Raw genomic sequence first — 19,235 nt, forward strand, 5'->3', positions numbered from 1 at the left:
TGGATTTTGGTAGTGTTTTTTTTTTTTAATTATTTATTTTTCATTGGAAGATAATTGCTTTATAATATTGTGTTGGTTTCTGCCATTCATCAGCATGAATCACCCATGGGCATACATATGTGCCCTCCCTCTTGAACCTCCCTCCCACCCCATCCTGCCCTCTGAGATTGTCACAGAGCACCAGGCTGAGCTCCCGCGTTGTAGAGTAACTTCACCTTAGCTATCTATTTCACACGTGGTGATGCATTTTATTTCAATGCTACTCTCTCAGTTCGTCCCACCCTCTCCTGCCCCTGCTGTGGCCATTTGTCTGTTCTCTATTGTCTGAGTTTAATTCCTGCCCAGCAAACAGGGAGTTTTGGTAGTTTTCATCTGGTCATGTGGTGATTCAGTAGCCATACACACAGTTCCATGCAAGCAGAACTGCAGGTTGTGGCAGACCCAGTAATATCGTTCAGTATGCTTGCTAAAAACATGGGTCCTGAGTGCAACTTTCAGGGGGGAAGTGTGGTTTCTGTATCTCTGCTTCCTTCCCTGAAAAATGGAGACAGCCATGGTGCTTATTCTGTTGGACTGTTGTGAGCATACACAAACAAAAAGTACTTAGAACAGTTCCCAGCAAGTGGCATTTATCAGCAATTCACCAGAACTGCATTGACATCCTTGAGAGCAAGTGTGCTCTGGAATACAGAATACTCGGAGTGTCGCAGTTACACACAACGAATTCTGAACTTACAAACAGCGGCAGAGACACAGTCTTCCTGTAGGAAGGAGAAGGGTGCTAGATTCCACTCCAGAGAAGCTGGAGAAAATTCAGGTTTTGTCTTTGTCTCTATGGCAGCCTCTTCAACCCAGCTTTATCCACTCCTTTACTCATCCTTAACGTCACGGCTAAGAACACCCATTCTGGAGTTGAATTGCCTGGGTTCAAATCCTTTCTCTCGCTCTATAGGGAGGCTAAGCACATTCTGGGACAACTGGAAGATTAGGTAGCGACACATTTTTGGAGGCTAAATTTGATATTTAATAAAAATTCATGGATAAGTGCATGGATAAGTCCAAACCTTGTTGAACTTCCATTTTTCTAGGTGAACTTTCTTCTAAATGGAAAATTATCCATGGAAAAAAGCTCCACGAGTTTGTCATTGCTATGGGCTTCAGTCAAGCCCTGACCCTTCCTCTTACTGGCTTTGTGACTTCAGAAGTTATTTAACATCCCTAACTGTTCCCTTTCTTGTCTATGAAGTGGGGTAATGATATTACCAACCTAAAGAGGTCTGTGGTGAAGATTATACAAGATAACTCATAGGAAATGCCTCTCACCAAGCCTGGGGCATAAAGACTATTCATTATGTATTAGATGCCGTTACTGTTCCATCAATGAACAAATATTTATTGATTTATTCTCCCATTTCATTTTTTAATTGGAGGAAAATTGCTTTATAGGGTTGTGCTGGTTTCGGCCATACAACAATGCAAATCAGCCATAATTATGCATGCATCACCTCCCCCGTCTCCCTCCATCCTGCCCCTCTAGGTCATCACAGGGCGCTGAACTCAGCTCCTTGCGTTCTATAGGAACTTCTCCCCAGCTATCTATTTTACACTTGATAGTGTACATATGTGGGTGCTACTTTCTCCATTCGTTTGCCTCCTTCCTTCCCCCACTGTGCCCACAAATCCATTCTCTAGTCTGTGTCTACATTGCCTCCCTGCAATAAGTTCACTAATACAATTTTCTAGATCCCACAAATATGTGTTAGTATACAATATTGGTTTTATTCTCTTTCTGACTTCAGTCTGTATAATAGAACAAATATTTATTGAGCTTTTTTTCTATCAGAAATGCACCTGACGAAATTTGAGTGAAACAAAAGGAAATTATCCTCAAATTGGGAGAAGGATGTGCTGAGGGGCTTCAGAGAAAGACATTCCCCAGGTCTGTTTGCCTGAGGGGCCACTGTGTCCTCAACAAAACTCAGGGAGTGATACCGAGAACAAAACTATGGTTTAAAAACCAAGCTTGAGGAAAATGGCTCAGTGTCCATGCCGCTAATCCTGGAGGTAGATCTCTAACTGGAACTCCACCCAGCCAGAGAGCCGGGAGGGACTGGAATGAGATGATGAGAAGGTTCGGGGGATGCTGGCCTGCGGGGCGGTCAGTGAGTGTGGTTAACTCGGTCTGCACACTCAGGATCCTGTTCCACTGGACCCTCTCAGCACTGCTGCTGAGGATTCTGCCTTGATTCCATGGTGACCAGAGGACCCAGCTGCCTGTTCTGTGCCAAGAACCAACAGGCTGATGGACTTGGTAGGGCTGATTTTTTACCTTTGGCTGGAGCAAAAGGACTCGAAGATGAAACTAACCAAGAAAACCAAACCCCAATAGTGTTGTAACCTCCAGCTTGAGTTCACACCATCTCATTTGAGTTTACACCATTCCTGGGATGAAGTCACACCCCAGCATCCTTCCAGAGGCAGGAGAAAGGACACATAGGATGGGCTAGGATCTTGAAGACTATCACTGATACCACGTCTGGGCACAGCACTCTTGTTCACTAAATACTCTCACTCAAGGACGGAATGCAAATCTCAGTGAGGTAGACTCTGAAGGGAGATTCAGTTTGCAGGCTGTCCACTTCAAACTGGGCAGACAGGTCACTGTCAGGCCTGGTGATAGCTGAAGAGCTGCCTTATGTACACACAGGTGGTGTTCAAACATGTTCAGTCAGTTCAGTTCAGCCACTCAGTCGTGTCCGACTCTTCGTGACCCCATGAACTGCAGCACGCCAGGCCTCCCTGTCCATCACCAACTCCTGCAGTTAACCATCATCAAACAATAGATTTTTATCCCCATGTCGCGAATAAGAATCCACACGCACAGATTGTTGAGTGACTTTCCATAGAACCAAAGCTGGTTCACAGCCATCTCCATCAGAGCAGCCTGTCTCTCTTACAACCAGAAAGCTTCTGAGAGCTGGAGATAAGAGGTTTCTTCAGGGCCAGCTGGGGTGAGGGAGTGATATCAGATTATAATGCAATCCAGAGTCTTTAAAATTATTGGTCATAAATAGAAGCCAAGAGCTTGCGGAAACTCAAGGAAACATCCTCTGCAGGAGGGCGAGGATGGTGAAGCAAGTCTCTGAGTGGCAGCGAGCGTAGCGGCAGAGAAGAAGCACAGCGGTGTTTTCCTGAGAAAGCTGGTTTTGTTTTGTCTTAGCACCTTAAAGGACTTCCCGAGCACAGGCAGCAAAGGAGGATTCAGGCTCAGGGCACACTAGGCAAGAAACACAGGGAGGTGGAGTGGGCGAGTGATCACCCCCGCCCTTCGTGGTCACCCCCGTTCCAAACACACACTGCTGGGTGCCCGCTGTTTACATCTCAGTCTAGAGGTACGCCCTCATGGGGTTTCCTTCCCACTCAGGCAGACAGGCCAGGCTGGAAGCCACCTCCTTCTCGACAGGCCAACCCCAGGCCTTGAAGAACGGAGCCAGATTCTTCTGCACCTTCTCAGAGAACTTCCTCACCCACAGGTTCATCTTGCCAGGGTTGTCACTGGGGATGTCAGAGAGGGTCTGGTACTCAGCAAAGAGCTGGGTGAATGGCTCCCACCCAAAGGCCTCCTGGAGCTGGAAAAGGAGGAAGGGGCAGAATGAGGTATAAGTCTGTGAAAGACTGCAGCATACATGTTCACGAGTGTATCTCATTTCCTATGATTTCTGTGTGTGTGTTAAGTCACTTCAGTTGTGTCCAACTCCTTGCCATCCCATGGACTGTAGCCCACCAGCCTCCCCTGTCCATGGGATTTTCCAGGCAAGAGTACTGGAGTGGGTTGCCATTTCCTTCTCCAGGGAATCTTCCTGAACCCAGGGATTGGACTCGCATCTCTTACATCTCCCGCATTGGCAATGGGTTCTTTACTACCAGCACAACCCTGTCTCCCGATCTTACTTCTGATCATAAACATGATCATGTGACCATGTTGGCTCATTCCACTTCTTGGTCACAAACCCTGTACTCTTTGAATCTAGTAGGGGGCCACACAAGGAACCTGATTGCTAAAAAGAGGTAAATCCTTAACAAATGAGAGTTATCTCCATTATCTGTAATTTCTTTAATTAAAAAAAAACACAGTATTCTCAGTTCCTAAGTGTTTTCAATTTAGGCATCAGACAGGTTTGAGCTTGACTGAGATGGAAATCGGTCCCCAAATCTGGGAACTTACAATATTTTTCAGACATAATAAAATCTTTGTGTTTTATTTTTTTTTCAGCCACCTCAGACCTGTGACTATTTTCAAGGCTACTGTTTTTCTCTATAGGACACTGCCTATGGAGCAAAACAAGAAAGAAGCAGGTATGTCACAAGTGGTTCGACACGCAAGTGATTCGTAATTCATAGGGAAGAACCTACCTGAATGCCATGGGTGGGAAACTCTTATTTGCTAACATTATAGAAATTTTTGATTCCCTGGTGGCTCAGATGGTAAAGAGTCTGCCCTCAATGTGGGAGACCCGAGTTCGATCCCTGGGTTGGGAAGATCCCCTGGAGAAGGAAATGGCAACCCACTTCAGTATTCTTGTCTGGGAAATCCCATGGATGGAGGAGCCTGGTGGACTACAGTCCATGGGATCGCAAAGAGTCAGACATGACTGAACGACTTCACTTTCACTTTTCATAGAAATTTAGAGCTAGCAGCAATCTTGGCGTTTCCAAGATCTCCCCTTTTTGTGGAGGAGAATCCTCTGAGTCTGGGGTATGAAACCGCAAGGACAGGTGCACTTTGATCAGCTTCCCTGTGATCTCATGGCTGTGTCCTCACTGACATGGCCTTGTGAGTCCTCCTGCTCATCTCTGTTAACATATCACCACATTGAACATATTATTACACATATAACATTATGAAACATCTGCAGTGTGTCAGGTACTGCGCTAGGCAAAAATGATTAAGGGCTCTTGTCCTTCCGGAGGTCACTGGTCAACCGGAGAGACAGACGTGTAAGCGAACGAATCACAAAAGAAGTGGGCTTGTCCAGATGATGTCAGGAGAAGAGGACAGGAGAGTCGAGCTCAGACAGGTGACGTGACAGGAAACAGACAAGATGTTCAGTCGCAGGAGGGGAAGCATGGGGAGACACAGAAGCGGAATTGGCAGATGCGTTCCCAGCGGGGAGCAGCTCGGTAAACTGCAGGATAATCCAGGAGGTGGGAAACTGAGAGCTGGAGGTGTTGGTGAAAGTCTGATGATGAAGGGCCTGCGACACCCATCTAAGCGTTCCCCCTTTCTTCTGAATGTGAAGGAGCACACTTGAGGGACTTAAACATGGAATATTCAGATTATTTTGGAGTTGGTGTGGAAGGTGGATTGAAGGTGGTTGAAGCAAGATGGGGGAAAAACTTAAGAGGCTTTCGGAGCAGAGAGGAGGATGCTGAGGATCTGTGCTAAGGCAGCAGCAGGAGGAAAGACGGGGAGAAGACCTCCCGCAGGTCGGGAAAACAGAAGGTGCCCATCTGTCCTGAGACCAAGTCTTGGACTTCAGGACGAGAGGTCTCCCCAGAGCTTTTGCAGAATGAGACTCATGGTGAGTGGGTCAGCAGGTAGATTTTGCAGAATGAGACTCATGGTGAGTGGGTCAGCAGGTAGATTTTGCAGAATGAGACTCATGGTGAGTGGGTCAGCAGGTAGATTTTGCAGAATGAGACTCATGGTGAGTAGGTCAGCAGGTAGAGCGGAATAAGGACTTTGCCTGACACTTCAGCAGCAACTACCATGTGGGTTCTGCTTCCCTGCAACCCTCAGATTGGCTCTGGAAGACTCCAGATCTGATGCAACGCAGTTATCTCATTGACTGGGGCTGTCTCTCACTCAGATCTTCAGAAAATGAATGAAAAAAGAAAAATCAAAGCGAGAGTTTGGAAGTGCAAAAGCCTGGGCTTGTCACTGACTCCTGACCGCAGGTTCTGGGCCTATCATTTAAATGTGTGATGTTGGTCAGGATGCTTAGACTCTAACTCAGTGTGGCTGTGAAATGTGAGCCATGACCATTATTTAGAGGGTCATGGTAGACAGAACAGGAGATCTGACTGGGGAGTGGCTTTCACAGCTTGAAAATAGTGAACTTCAAAGCAGTATGGGAGAGGGGAAAGGGATTTCTGCTTATTTCACAGGAAATCAACTCACTTTGAGACTTTGGTGTTCTTCTGTCGGGTTGGTTATTTACTTATTCATTTTGAAGACACTTTGGCTTCAAGTGGGTGGTGGAAACCTGACAATTTCGGGGACAGAGTTACCTCCTGAGAGGTCTTCTTGTGATGCAGTTGCCCCTAACACTATGAAGGGATGCAACACTCACTCGCTGAGGGAAAGCAAAGCAAGACAATCACCATTTCCGAGGCACTCATTAGGGAACAAAGGACAAGCCAGTGAGTGGGAGAGACATGACTCAGTCTCAGGGGTGTCTTACTCAGAGCGTCTGCTCTTGACCAATATACCCACAGACTGTGTGTCTCTCTAGTTATTTTTTTTCTCATAATAGCTGTCATTTTCTCTTACATATACAAAAGCACAGGAGGTGAGTAGGGGAGGTGTCATTATCTGCATTTTAGAGATATTTGACCTGAGAGGCACCACCATGCAGCCAGGGGAAGTGGTGGGCAGGCTGGTGGGGGTGGAAAGGACTTGGCGAGCTCCTGGGATCTGGGATGCCCTATGATGGAGGGACTGGGGGCCCCAATCTCCCTGAATTTCTGCTCAGTACCTGCAGATATGTTTCCAGAGCTGTCCACACTTCCCAGCTGCGCAGAGGGGCTCCATTTTCCAGGTGTGTTTTGATCCTATTCTCCCGTTTTGTAGGGCTCAGAGCTGGGTGGGCCTGAGCCCTGGGGATGCCCAGGACCGTCTCGTGCACATAGACCGACCACAGGTTGCAGGTGGCCTCGGTGGTGTGCGGGGGGAACTCCCACTCCTTCCGCTGCTGGTTGTGCCCCAGCTCGTGCACGGGGCCCCAGAGCCCTTGGCTTCTCATGGCCATCTCATTGATGAGCTCCGGCACGGACTCCAGGTGGCACATGATGGGGTAGCCCGAGTGCATCCAGCCTGGGAACACAAAGGGAGAATGAGGCACGGGGGAGGGTCCACCCAAACCCATCTCCCTCCGTTCCTCTCCACTGGGTAACATTTCCTCACCATCCTGCCTGCACCTGATAATTCCAGAATCTCCCTGCTGACTTAGAAAGCTTGGTCCAAAGAGTGCCCAGCCTCCTTCCCAGACTTCCACTCCGGAGTTATGCCTCCCGCTTTCTCTGGCCCCAAAGAATATTAATTCTTTACATAGCCATTCTCATTACAAATCAGTGGTTCCTTTCATGTGAGTTTCCTTTGCGTGCCAGTCTGCAACATTAGGTCTTGTGTCCGAATCTGAGATCCTTGAGGCCAGGCAGTGTTATTCCTTCTCTTGTAGAAACCACTGTTGTCCAAATTCATGATTTTTAACAATGAAAATCTTGCCCTTTGTTCAAAGATTACAAAATAGGGCCAAAGGAATTTTTTGCATTCCGCCCCCCCCGTTTTTTTTTAAACAAGAGGTGTTCTTCTTTTCTCTAAACCTAAATACTTAGTATAAATCTTTTTACCCCCTCTTCTCATTGCCAATCTGAATTATGGTTGAAGGAGGTATCTCAGAGGTTTTAACCTCTCCTTGAAACAACCCTCACCAGCGTCTTGAAGTCCTAGTACCAGTTTTTCTGAGACTGTTCCACCCTTCTATGAACTCTCACCCTGTAGGTGAACAGTATTTACCTTTTTTGCATGTAAACATCATTTCATCTCCATGTCTTCAATGTATTTTTCTCCTCTCACTTTACCGGTAAAATTCTGCCTTACACATATTGGATATTTGAAAAGGCAAAATAAAAGTCAGCAGAAGGGAAGAAATAACAAGGACCAGGCAGAAAATAACTAAAATAGAGAGTCAAAACACAATGGAAAAGATCAATAAAGCGAAGAGCTGGTTTTTTTGAAAGGACAGTCAAACAAACTCTGGCCAGGCTCACAAGAAAAGCAAGTGGACCCAAGTCAACAAAGTAACAAATGAAAGAGGAGAAATACCACAGAGGTATAAAAACTCCTAAGAGAATACTATGAACAGTTAGATGCCAACAAACTGGACAAGAAGAAATGGATGAGTATCTTGGACGAGTTTCTAGAAACACACAGCCTGTGCAAAATGCATCAAAAAGAAACAGATAATTTGAACAGACCACTCACTAGAAGTGAAACAGAATTGATATATAGAAAAATACCTCTGTACAAACAAAAAGTCCAGGACTGGATGGCTTCACTGAGGAATTCTACCCAACAACAAACACAGTAGAATTTATACCGATCCTCCTCAAACTCTCCGAAAAGACCGAAGCGGACAGAATCCACCCAAAGCCATTCTAGGAAGCTGTCATCCCTCTGATATCAAAACCAGACAAGGACACTACAGAAAGGAAGGAAGAAAGAATGAAAGAAAGAAAATGACAGGCTCAAAGAAATGCAAAATAGTAAAGGAATGGTGTCCACCCCCTAGGAGCATCCCTCTGGAGCACCTACCGGCTGAGATCTGCACATCAGCAACAATCCTCTCTGGACGGCGGAAAGGGAAGGGCTGGGCCGCCAGCCTGGCTATAGCCTCCATCATCTTGTCCCAGAGGCGGAGCAAGGGCTCTGGGTCCTCCAGGGCCCGGAGGTCTGCAGTCGGCACCGTCAAGATGATGTTGTCTGTCGCCAGCTCTCCCCAGGGAGCCGGGCTCTCCTGAACACAGCTCCTCCACGCCTCCAGGGATGTCTCACCTGGGAATAAACATCATGGAACCTGTCACCCACTTCCTCCACCTCCCTTGAGCTGAAAAACTGCAACCCCAGGAGGAGGACACCGAAATATGGAACGATTACGATGCACGTCTACATGCTGCTCAGAGAAGGTTGGGCCCCCAGACGCGCCCCTCTGTTCTGCCCTGAAGTCTCCATGGACACAGGGAGTTCTCATTCCTGCCCCCACTGCCATCTCCAGCAGTCCCTTCTCCTTCTGTCCACCAATCCTTTCGCCTCCGCTCCTTGGCAACCAGCCCCTAACTACACAGCATCCCCCGCTCTCCTGCTCCCCGCCACGTGCAGTCCACTCACCCAGCTTGTAATACGGGGCAGGCACAGCCCTCTTGATGGTGACGGACACGGGCCCCAGGTTACAGCCCGTGGGCACGATGACATAGAGAAGGCCGCCCCAGAGGCTGGAGACCGACTGCTTGGTCCTGTCCATATAGCACTGGTGAGTCACCACAGGGGCTCGACACAGCTTGCTGGCACTCATCAAGTTGTCGGTGTGGCAGCCAATCTGTAACTGGAAAGGCAATTGCACCGTGCGTGGGCGGAGCTGGTTCCCTGGGCCGTGGGTGTGGGGTTGTGTGTGGGGCTGTGTGATGGAGAGTACTGAGCAAACTCCAGCCTCCCCTTTCTGTAAGTGGTGCATGCAGACCATGAGATGGTAGCACTCTAAAAGTCATATGCACTGAACGGTACGTAGAATCATATTTCTAGGGATTTAAACAGCTCCACAGTGGACTGACTTCCCTGGTAGTTCAGTTGGTAAAGAAACTGCCTGCAGGGCAGGAGACCCGGGTTCGATCCCTGGGTTGGGAAGATCCCCTGGAGAAGGAAATGGCAAACCACTCTAGTATTGTTGCCTGGAAAATCCCATGGACAGAGGAGCCTAGCGGGCTACAGTCTATGGGATTGCAAAAGTCAGACATGACTTAGCAACTAAACCACCACCACCACCAGCACAGTGGACCACCATCAGGCAGACCAGACATAACCCTGAGGCTGATACTGACTAGTGTCTCACGGTGCCTCTGTACTAGACAGAACCTGGGCTCCTACACCAGGGATCAAGCCCCTGAGGTGGTTCTGATGCCGGGGATAAGAAGGGAATCCTTGGCCGCCCTTCATGCACAGACAGGAGGCCCATTCAGACACAGTGGGATGCGGGATGTGGGATCATCCCGGCCTCCCATCCTGCTCAGACAGATTGAGAGCATCTCGTCTGGAGGCCTTGGGACCACTTTTCTCAGGGTTACTGCAAGTGAGTGCGAGAGGGGAGACTGACCCCCAAGAGACCCTAACGTGGTAGGAAGTGGCCCTCAGAATTGAGGCAGGAGCAATTTTAATTTGGCATCATGGTCTATTTTTGTGAGCGACGGGGTTATGCACACCCTTTAGGGATGAAGATAAAGACGTAAAACCCAGAAAGGCCGTGCGGGGAAATGCCTGAGGCTCAGAATATGTCAGGTGTCCTTTCCCCCGCATTCCCATCGGAAGGTGGAGCGCTGAGGGCTTGTCTTAGAGGACCGGGTCTGCTGTGAGGCGCTCTACACAAGCGCTCAGTTGTGTCCCCCTCTCTGCGACCCCATGGACTGCAGCCCGCCAGGCTCCTCTGTGTCCATGGGATTTTTCCAGGCCAGGCTACTGGGAGTGGGTAGCCATTCCCTTCCCCAGGGAGTCACTCCCTTAGGCACCCAGAAACTTAGCTGCTTCATCTGTAATGTGGGTAGGACGATGCCTTCCTGCATTCTGGTAGAAAAGCGGTGAGCTGGATGAGAATGAAAGCGTGAGGCAGTGGCGGGGGTCCAAGCCTTACCTTCAGGCCGGCGCAAGCTGTGGCTTCACACACGGAGACTTCTGTAAACTGTCCACTTGGGAGGTGCAGCCCCATACTCACCCAGGCATCACCGCCGCCTGACAAAAGGCACAGCAGAGGCTGAGTTCTTCTCCCACTTGGTGTCTCCCAGCGCCTCCTAGATGTGCAGCCCTGCCCTGCACACCTCAGCTCATCCATGCTTCCTGTCTGAAACCCATCTAGGCCCTGAGCAGAACCCCAGTCCCATCTCCCTGAAAGTGTCTGATGGAGGAAGGAACTGGCCCACCGAACCTTCAGCCCCTGCAAGACCCCACGGAGCCCACGATCCCCCTGCCTGCCCTGCCCCGGTCCCTGGTGGCCTACCTGGGTTGCGTGCATCGATCTCCACTGCGTGTTCTGATAGGTACAGGTCGGAGCCGCAGGACCAGGCTCCAAGCGCCTGTGCCAGCTTGGAGCAGTCAGTGCCAGAGCGCGCCAGCTCCGTGGCCAGGCAGAGCACCACCGCCTCACAGGAGTCGCCGGCCACCGGGTTCTCCCGGCTCACAGCTGGGAACCCTGAACAACGCAGCCACCCCCTCAGGAGCCGGTGCAGGGAGGCATAGGCAGGGACCTCCTCCGCGGGAATCTGGAAGAAGCCGGCTCCATCCACTTTCAGTTTCGCCAGCCAGTTCTTCTCCAAGTTGCCACCCTTGAGGTTCAAGGTAGCCTGGAATTCAGACAGCGCCCTGCGGAAGTGGTAGTTCAGGCTGTCGGCGGAAGGGACTGGGAAACAGCCCGGGTCCATGGTCCAAGCTAGGATGCTGAGGCCAAAGCTGTTGAGTATGACGTTACCGGGGAAATCAGCCAACGCGGAGCGGCTGGGGTTCTGGGAGGCCCACCACCAGGCATGGCCCCCGATCAGCAAGCCCCCACCCTCGGCCACAAACTCCTGCAGCTGCTTAGCCTCCCTGTCGCTGTAAGCGGTACAGCAGTAGACGCACACGTCACTCGTCAGATGGGGCTCAAGACTGCACTCCAGTGCGTGCTCTGACAGCAGGGCGTGCAGTTTTTCTAGACTGGTATTCACCCCAACTTTGCCCGTCTGGCCTTTGGCCAGCCAGCGCACAGCATTGAGTAAAAAGGTTCCCATACTGGGAGCAGAGAGTATGCCCTCATGGGCAGCCAGGACCACCCGGCCCTGGCCATAGCGGGCAGCTGCCAGGAAGCAGTGCAGAGAGGCATCCAAGCCCAGGGGGAAGGCCAGGGCCCCGTGCACCAGCAGCTGCGAGGGGAGTCCCTTGGTCCCGATGTCGAGCTCCGAGATCCCTTCCAGGAGCTGCTGCTGATCCTGTCTGAGGTCCTCCCCACACCTAGAAAAGGAGCAGAGGGGCTGCAGTCAGATGGGGAACCACTGTGACCAGCTCACTGAATCCAGAAATCTGGGTACAGAGGTTACACACTTCGCGCCAGTTTTCTCACTCTCACTAGTAACACTGGAGATTTGAGTCACTTGTGTGACTCGCTTTATTGCAGTGGTCTGGAACTGAACTCACAGTATCTCCGAGGTATACCTATTACTGAACATAGAAATGAATGAAGTTAAAAAATAGATCTATTCTTCAGAGTAACATTTCTGTAAAGAAGGCAGTATAGAATATCAAATCCCCCTCTCCACATGCTAGCTCTGATCTAGGAATGTGTTACAAGTAAACTCTTCACACTACACTTGAAGATTTATACACTCTTTTTAAAGGGCTTCCCAGGTGGTGCTAGTGGTAAAGAACCCACCTGCCAATGCAGGAGACATAGGAGATAGGGGTTCAATCCTTGGGTCAAGATCCTGCCATGCCTGCAGGAGGGCATGGCGACCCACTCCAGTATTCTTACCTGAAGAATCCCATAGACAGAGGAGCCTGGCGGGCTATAGTTCATAGGATCACAAAGAGCCAGACATGACTGATGTGACTTAGCACGCACTCTTTTTAAAAAGTGTCACTTAAATGTGATGACTGCATTTACTACTTGGTACTGAGAAAAAGAAAGCTGACTGCCAAAAAATTGCTGCTTTTGAACTGTGGTGTTGAAGAAGACTCTTGAGAGTCCCTTGAACTGCATGGAGATCCAACCAGTCAATCCTAAAGAAAATCAGTCCTGAATATTCATTAGAAGGACTGATGTTGAAGCTGAAACTCCAATACTTTGGCTACCTGATGTGAAGAACTGACTCATTGGAAAAGACCCTGATGTTGGGAAAGATTGAGGGCAGGAGGAGAAGCGGATGACAGAGGATGAGATGGTTGGATGGCATCACCGACTCTATGGACATGAGTCTGAGCAAGCTCCAGGAGTTGGTGATGGACAGGGAAGCCTAGCGTGGCTGCAGTCCATGGGGTTGGACACCAATTGAGTGACTGAACTGAACTAAACACACACAGGGGGCTGACTCACATGCCATAGTTTGCCAATCTCTGACGTAGAATCTAGGTCAAACTTCTAATTTATAAGAAATATAGGGAACAAAGTAATTTATTCAACTTCACCACAGGGATTCAGTCAGCAAAACACAGACTGTTTTGAAGGAAACACATTCTATACTATGGGGAAACTATTCAGGACAAAGTACCTAGTTTCCTTAAAAAAATAAAACAGCAAGAGAGAAACAGAATTGGAAAGGAAACTCAGTATTATATGAGACATAGAAGTCATATAAGGCTATCAAAATATTTGGGTTTTAATAAAAGATCAATTCAAAAAACTGAAAAAATAAGACAATTATGGAAATGGAAAATGACATTAAGAAATTATTACTTCTTTTTAGATGTGATAATGGTACCTTATGCTTATGTTTTCAAAACATAAACAAAAACAAAAGATACTTCAGATTCCGTGGCAGAGATGAAAAATGTAGGTGTAGATGAAGAAAAACAAGAAAACAGGTTTAGTTTGCTGGATAGGAATCCTTTGGAAGTATTAAGAGGAATTAGTTGGTGAGATTTACCTGTTTGTCCCTAAGACTTAAAGAGAAGTTGGAATGAATCAGATCCACCCTGCTTCTCTGAATAACTCCTCACCTCCCAACCCTTCCAGAGAGAACCAAGTCTAAGTGTGCCAGGCCTTGGGGCTGAGGACACTGCTAGCTGCTTTCTAAATATATGTCTGCCCTTCCTTGACTGGCCTGATCTCCAGTCAAGATCAAACAAGTCATTCCTAAACAAGTCAACCCTGAATATTTCTTGGAAGGACTGATGCTGAGCTTCAATACTTTGGCCACCTGATGCGAAGAGTCAACTCATTGGAAAAGACCCTGATGCTGGGAAAGATTGAAGGCAAAAGGACAAGGGGGGTGGCAGAAGATGAGATGGTTAGATAGCATCATCGACTCAATAGACATGAATCTGAGCAAACTCCAGGAGACTGTGGAGGACAGAGGAGCCATGTGTGTTGCAGTCCATGGGGTCGCAAAGAGTCAGACACAACTTAGCAACTGAACAACATGCCCTTCCTTACAGCAGCATCTTGACTTCTTCAGAGGTGCCAGTGCCCACTTAAAAATATTCAGCCCTTCCAACCCTCTAGCAGCTAGAGTTGGCCAGGTGAGCTAACTTTGGCCACTGAAACATTACAGAGGTCTGATGGTCAGAGCTCCCAGAAAACATATTACTATCTGCATTAAAAGAGACATATGCAGCAGGTATATTCATTCTAGCTTATTCTTCGCCAAGGTGTAATTATATTGCCAAAAATAACAGTAGCAATCTTGTAGTCATAACGATGAAAGTGAAGCATCATCATAGGGAGGGGTATGGGTCATGGAAGTGGTAAAGGGGAAGAGAGACAGAGATAGAGGGAGATTGGGAGGGAGAGAGAAAGAGAGAGCAAGAGAGGGAATGAATGAATATGCATGAATGAACCTGGGTTATCGTGAAGCAGGGAGTTAATGCCACAGTCCTGATTATCTGCCTGGACGTCGTCACATGAGAGAAATAAGCTACAAGAACAATCCACTATAGCAAGGCTTCTGCTACCTGTGGCCACGCACAGTGAGTCACTGATTTAAAGAGTTATAAAAAACCACAAATATCCAAAGCTTCTGACCTCCTCTAATCTTTCCTTTCCTAGTCCTGTACAGCTCCCTAAGTGGAAACACCTGTCCTTAAAAGTATCTGATCATGGAAATCTTGACTCCTGTCTTCTCTCCCCACTCCAGTTCAGCCCACCAGCCAAGCCTGGAGGCAGGAAGGAGCCAAGGTACCTGTCTTCCTCAAGCTGCGCCTCTGGCCATCACTGTGTCTTCTCTGAGGCTCCAGTTCCCATCAGACATCCCTCCGTCTGGACTCCCGGCTCTCCTACTGAACAGGCCTAGCATAGCTCCAGTCTGAGACACCCGGGAATCCCCCGCCACCAACCCAGGCACCAGACGGACTGAAGAATAAGACAAGCACTGCTAACAGACTGATTGTTGCTCTGGTCACAGACAGCAGGAAAAGTGAGAACTCAGCCCTTCCTGGGCCTCACTGCATTGCAGCTGTCTCTTCCTTTCTTTGTCATGGTTCTGAAAAGCAGTAGAAAATCACGTGTATTAAAGTGGAAGCTGAATGAAGAGGAGGATCAGATTTACTGTGAACATGCATCAGACTCCCGGTAGGGAAACACCACTCACCTGACTAGGAGAGGGATCTTGGGCACCTTCTTGGAGACCTTGAAGCAGTCTTTGTCCCCATAGGTGTCAGTGAAGTACACTCCGGCCACACTGGTCACCTGGTTCCCTGGGAACCTGGACAGCACCTTGTCACTACCGTGCTGACTGGCCCAGAACCAGGCCTGGCCCCCGATGAGCAAGCCCCCGCCACGTTTCACAAACTGGATCAGCTCTGCAGCCATGGTGTCATTGTAGGCACTGATGCAGTAAACCTCCAGGGGTTCTGCTGGTTCTGGGTGAACCTGTGCCTCCACCCCGGAGCCCTCCAGGATGTCTGCCAGGGGTGCCAGGGACGGGTGCACACCAACAGGCGCCCCAGCAGAGGGCGAAAGCCAGCGCACCGCATTGAGAAGAAACGGGGCCAGGCCGGCATCCAGCAGATAGCCCTCGTGGGACACCACCACCAGGCGGCCTCGGCCATAGAAGGAGGCCGCGATGAGGACCTGGCCTTTGTCGTTCACCATCACCGGGAAGGCGGCCTCTCCAGTGAGAAGGAGTTCACTGGGGACAGGGTCTTTGGGTACCTCCCAGCTTGTCACTCCATCCATGAGGGCCTCAAAGGCAGCTGCAGGAGTTGTCGCCATGGTTCAATGAGCTGTAGGAGAAGAAAGCAAAGACTCAGCTTGGTCAGAACAAATGAAGAAACGTGTGGGGGAAAAAAAAGAAAGAAAACTAAATGCATTCAGGCACTTCCTTGGTATTCCAGTGGTTAAGAATCTGCCTTGCAAGACAAGGAACACAGGTTTGATCCCTGGTCTGGGAACTAAGATCCCACATGCAGCAGGGCCACAAGCCACCCTTGAGCCCCAATAGTGAGCTGGTAGAGTGGATCCTACATGCCACAACTAAGACCTTATGCAGCCATAAATAAATACATAAATAATGCATTCAGATAAAAACCACTTGTTAGGTTCCCCGAGTAGTAGAAGGCTTGGGGATTCAGCAGGGAACACAACAGACAAGGTCCCTGCTTTCACGAATCTAATACTTGAGTAGGGGAAGGAAAATAGTTAGGTAGGCAAGCAGATAAAACGCAGCCATTAATAATATTGTTAGATGAATAAAACACAGTGATGTGATATCCAGCAACCAGAAAATTACTTTAGATGGGGTCACAGTAAAGGCCCACAGGAGAGAGTGACATTGAAGCTGAGACCTGAGATTTAAGTTGAGACCTGAAATGCTGCAAGTGAGCATTTTTTTTTTTAACTTTTTATTTTGCATTGTATTGTGGTAGAGCCCATTAACAGTGTTGTGCTAAGTTTCAGGTGAGCAGTGATGGGCACATAACTCAAGTATCCGCAAACACGTATCTATTCTCTGCCAAACTCCCCGCCCCTCCAGGCTGCCACATAACATTGAGCAGAGTTCTGTGACATACAATAGCTGTTTATCCATTTTAAATATGCAGTGTGGACACATCCATTCGAAACTTCCAAACTATCCCTTCCCCGCATCCTTCCCTCTGGGAGCATTTTAACAGAGAGAAGGCCCATGGGGGCTGGAGGAGCAGAACCTGAGTGGTTTGAGGGTGGGGCTGGATTCCACAGGAGCAAGAAGATCAAAGTGAGAGTTAACCTGAGATGACTCAGTACATTATTTCTCTGGACAAAAAGGTCAGTTGACCTTTCAGAAACTAAATTTGTTCTGGTAGCTTTGACTAAATGAATTGGGAAACACCTCCCAGTTTATTAGGTCTGCCCTCACTAGGGAGTTCTTCACCACTACTAGGGGAGCATTCTGAGGTTTACCAGGACTTTGAAAATTTGGTGTGCCTAAAACTGAGTTCATTTTTCCCTTCAGAGCAGCTCCTCTTGGATAAATTATTTATACACCGGTCTTCCCATTTGTATAAAGAGAATAGTACATCCCTTGGAGGATTGTTTTGGAAGATGAAGAGAATGCAGATAAAAATGTCCAGTCTCAGGTATGCAAGGAGAACAGAAATCATGAGTGTCTGTCCCTCTGCTGTGCTTTCTGGCCTCTCCAAGTGACAAGAGCCAGGTAGCAGGTGTGCTGTGTGCCCCAGACCACCTCCATCCAGCAACTGCCCTGGAGGACTCTCCTGGGCACTGGGAGACCTTCTCACCTGAGCAAGTGTCCAGGGCCAGCCCTGAAGTGGCGGTGAGCTGATACGGGGCAAGCTTCCCCTGGGGTAGAGCCATCCTAGGTGCATTCTGGAGCCCCTCACGGAGTTACCCCAGGAATTGGGCTCCAGCTGCCCACAGTGGTAAACAGCTCAGCAAGAGGCCCTTCCTTGCAGGAACAGGGTCCTTCCGGGTTTCCTCCTCTCCACATCCTCACTATGCAGTTCTGGGCTCACTTCCCAAGTAAACTGCCTGTGCTCAGGTCCTTCTATTAGGCTTGGCTTTGGGGAACCACCAAAACTGACCAACACCAAACCCTTCCCTTCCAAGGCATCTCCTCCCTCCTGTTTTCATATACTGTCAGCCACCTCCATTTGCCCTTGTTTTCCCCACTTATCAAATTACCACTCCCTTCAATTTACATTCCTATCCAGAGGATACCAAGCTGGTTTCTGTCCTCAAGATGCATTCTGCAGTCTCATCCACAATTTTCCCCAAGCCTACTCACATCTCTTCCTCATCAGTTTCATCCACTCCCCCAGGTAAAGCTGAGTGCCTCCCCCTGGATTTTAAGCCTGCAGAGTCTGGGCTTTCCACAGTTTACTAGACTTTTTTTCCTTTCACTTTCTCCACCAATTCTCTAAAAGGCTTGCTCCTTAAGCATGCCCAGTATTCCCCATAAAACTCCAGCTCCTTTTCTTTCTTTCTTTCTTTTTTAACTATCCTTCTCATCTGAGGGGCTTCCCTGGTGGCGCAGATTGTAAAGCGTCTGCCTGCAATGTGGGAGACCTGGGTTGGAGCCCTGGATCAGGGCGATCCCCTGGAGAAGGGTATGGCAACTCACTCCAGTATTCTTGCCTGGGAAATCTCATGGACAGAGAAGCCTGACGGGCTACAGTCCATGGGGTTGCAAAAGGTCGGACACGACTGAGTGACGAAACAACTCATCTATTGCCTTATTCTGAATACTGCCCGCAGAAGAGTGATTTCACAAAAAAAGTACCAGTCCCCAGCTGGAGTATGAAGCCAGAGGGTGAATGATTTCAGTATGTGGGTTTGGGGTGGAAAAGCGCAGCAAGAGGTCAGGAAGTCTGAGGTCAAGCCTCTGACAAGACAAGCGAGCGAGCTCATGAATCCGAGCCTCCCTAGTTTTACAGGAAAAGCACCAAAAAGGGAAAGAAAAAACAAAAAAACTGGAGATGAGGAAAAAAGAGGTTCTCAGAACCCTGACTACATACAACTGTCACTACGTTCGCATGCATGCACACGCATCCACAAACACACCCCCATACAACCACACATCTTCTGTCAAATTCTTGACCCAGAAATGCAAAGACGCGAGAGGAAAGCGTTTCGAGACGAATGAAAATAGGGAAAGGAACGGCGAGAGGAAACCAGAACGTGAACCTAAGGAGACCAGAGACACCGCGACTGCCCACCACCTGGAACGATCTCCGGCCTGCATCTGGCACCTGGGGGCGCACCGGTCTCCCCAGGTCCTCGCCCTCCCCACCCCCCGAAGCCACCCACCCCACCCAACTGACGCGCTTCAACCCGCGAACTCACGCTACGGCGGCGCGGGGTGCGGGGAGCGGACCGCAGCGCAGGCACGGATGTGGAGGCGCTTCCTGCGCGCCGACTTGTAGGCTGGGGAGGGGGCGGGTCCCTCCCGGAGCCTCCGCCCCGCGGCCCCGCCCTGCCCGCCGCACCCGGGAGGTGTCCTCGGGGATGGGCATCCCTGATCCTGGACACCCCTGGGGGTCAGAACCCCCGCTTCCCCAGACCCTACGA

At 49.3% G+C, this 19,235-nt stretch overlaps 1 protein-coding gene across 2 annotated transcripts; it reads right to left on the bottom strand.

Annotated features, from left to right (window-relative positions):
- Positions 1–314: 314 nt before the first annotated feature.
- On the bottom strand, positions 315–19,159 carry TCAF2 (TRPM8 channel associated factor 2). Of its 2 annotated transcripts, XM_043872459.1 has the most exons (8): positions 19,011–19,152; positions 15,319–15,952; positions 11,043–12,028; positions 10,680–10,777; positions 9,170–9,383; positions 8,597–8,836; positions 6,759–7,096; positions 315–3,629 (listed from the first exon to the last, which is right to left on the bottom strand). In XM_043872459.1, exons 2-8 carry the CDS (start codon positions 15,939–15,941, stop codon positions 3,387–3,389), a joined length of 2,742 nt encoding a protein of 913 aa, XP_043728394.1. In that variant the 5' UTR covers positions 15,942–15,952; positions 19,011–19,152; the 3' UTR covers positions 315–3,386. The 2 variants fall into 2 exon arrangements, with proteins under 2 accessions (XP_043728394.1, XP_043728395.1); XM_043872460.1 differs by lacking the exon at positions 315–3,629 and having other exon boundaries at positions 6,957–8,483; positions 19,011–19,159.
- Between the last annotated feature and the right edge of the window lie 76 nt (positions 19,160–19,235).

This window comes from Cervus elaphus, chromosome 18 (assembly GCF_910594005.1).
Source record: "Cervus elaphus chromosome 18, mCerEla1.1, whole genome shotgun sequence".
Classification (NCBI taxonomy): Eukaryota; Metazoa; Chordata; class Mammalia; order Artiodactyla; family Cervidae; genus Cervus; species Cervus elaphus.

Bases quoted from the DNA above. Each gene is read 5' to 3' on its own strand.
- TCAF2 (XM_043872459.1), bottom strand. From the start codon at position 15,941: ATGGCGACAACTCCTGCAGCTGCCTTTGAGGCCCTCATGGATGGAGTG. The intron at 12,029-15,318 runs GTGAGTGGTGTT...CTCCTTTTCTAG, and splicing joins AAGATCCCTCTCCTAGTCAG to GTGTGGGGAGGACCTCAGAC. The intron at 8,837-9,169 runs GTGAGTGGACTG...GTTTATTCCCAG, and splicing joins TGCCCCGTATTACAAGCTGG to GTGAGACATCCCTGGAGGCG.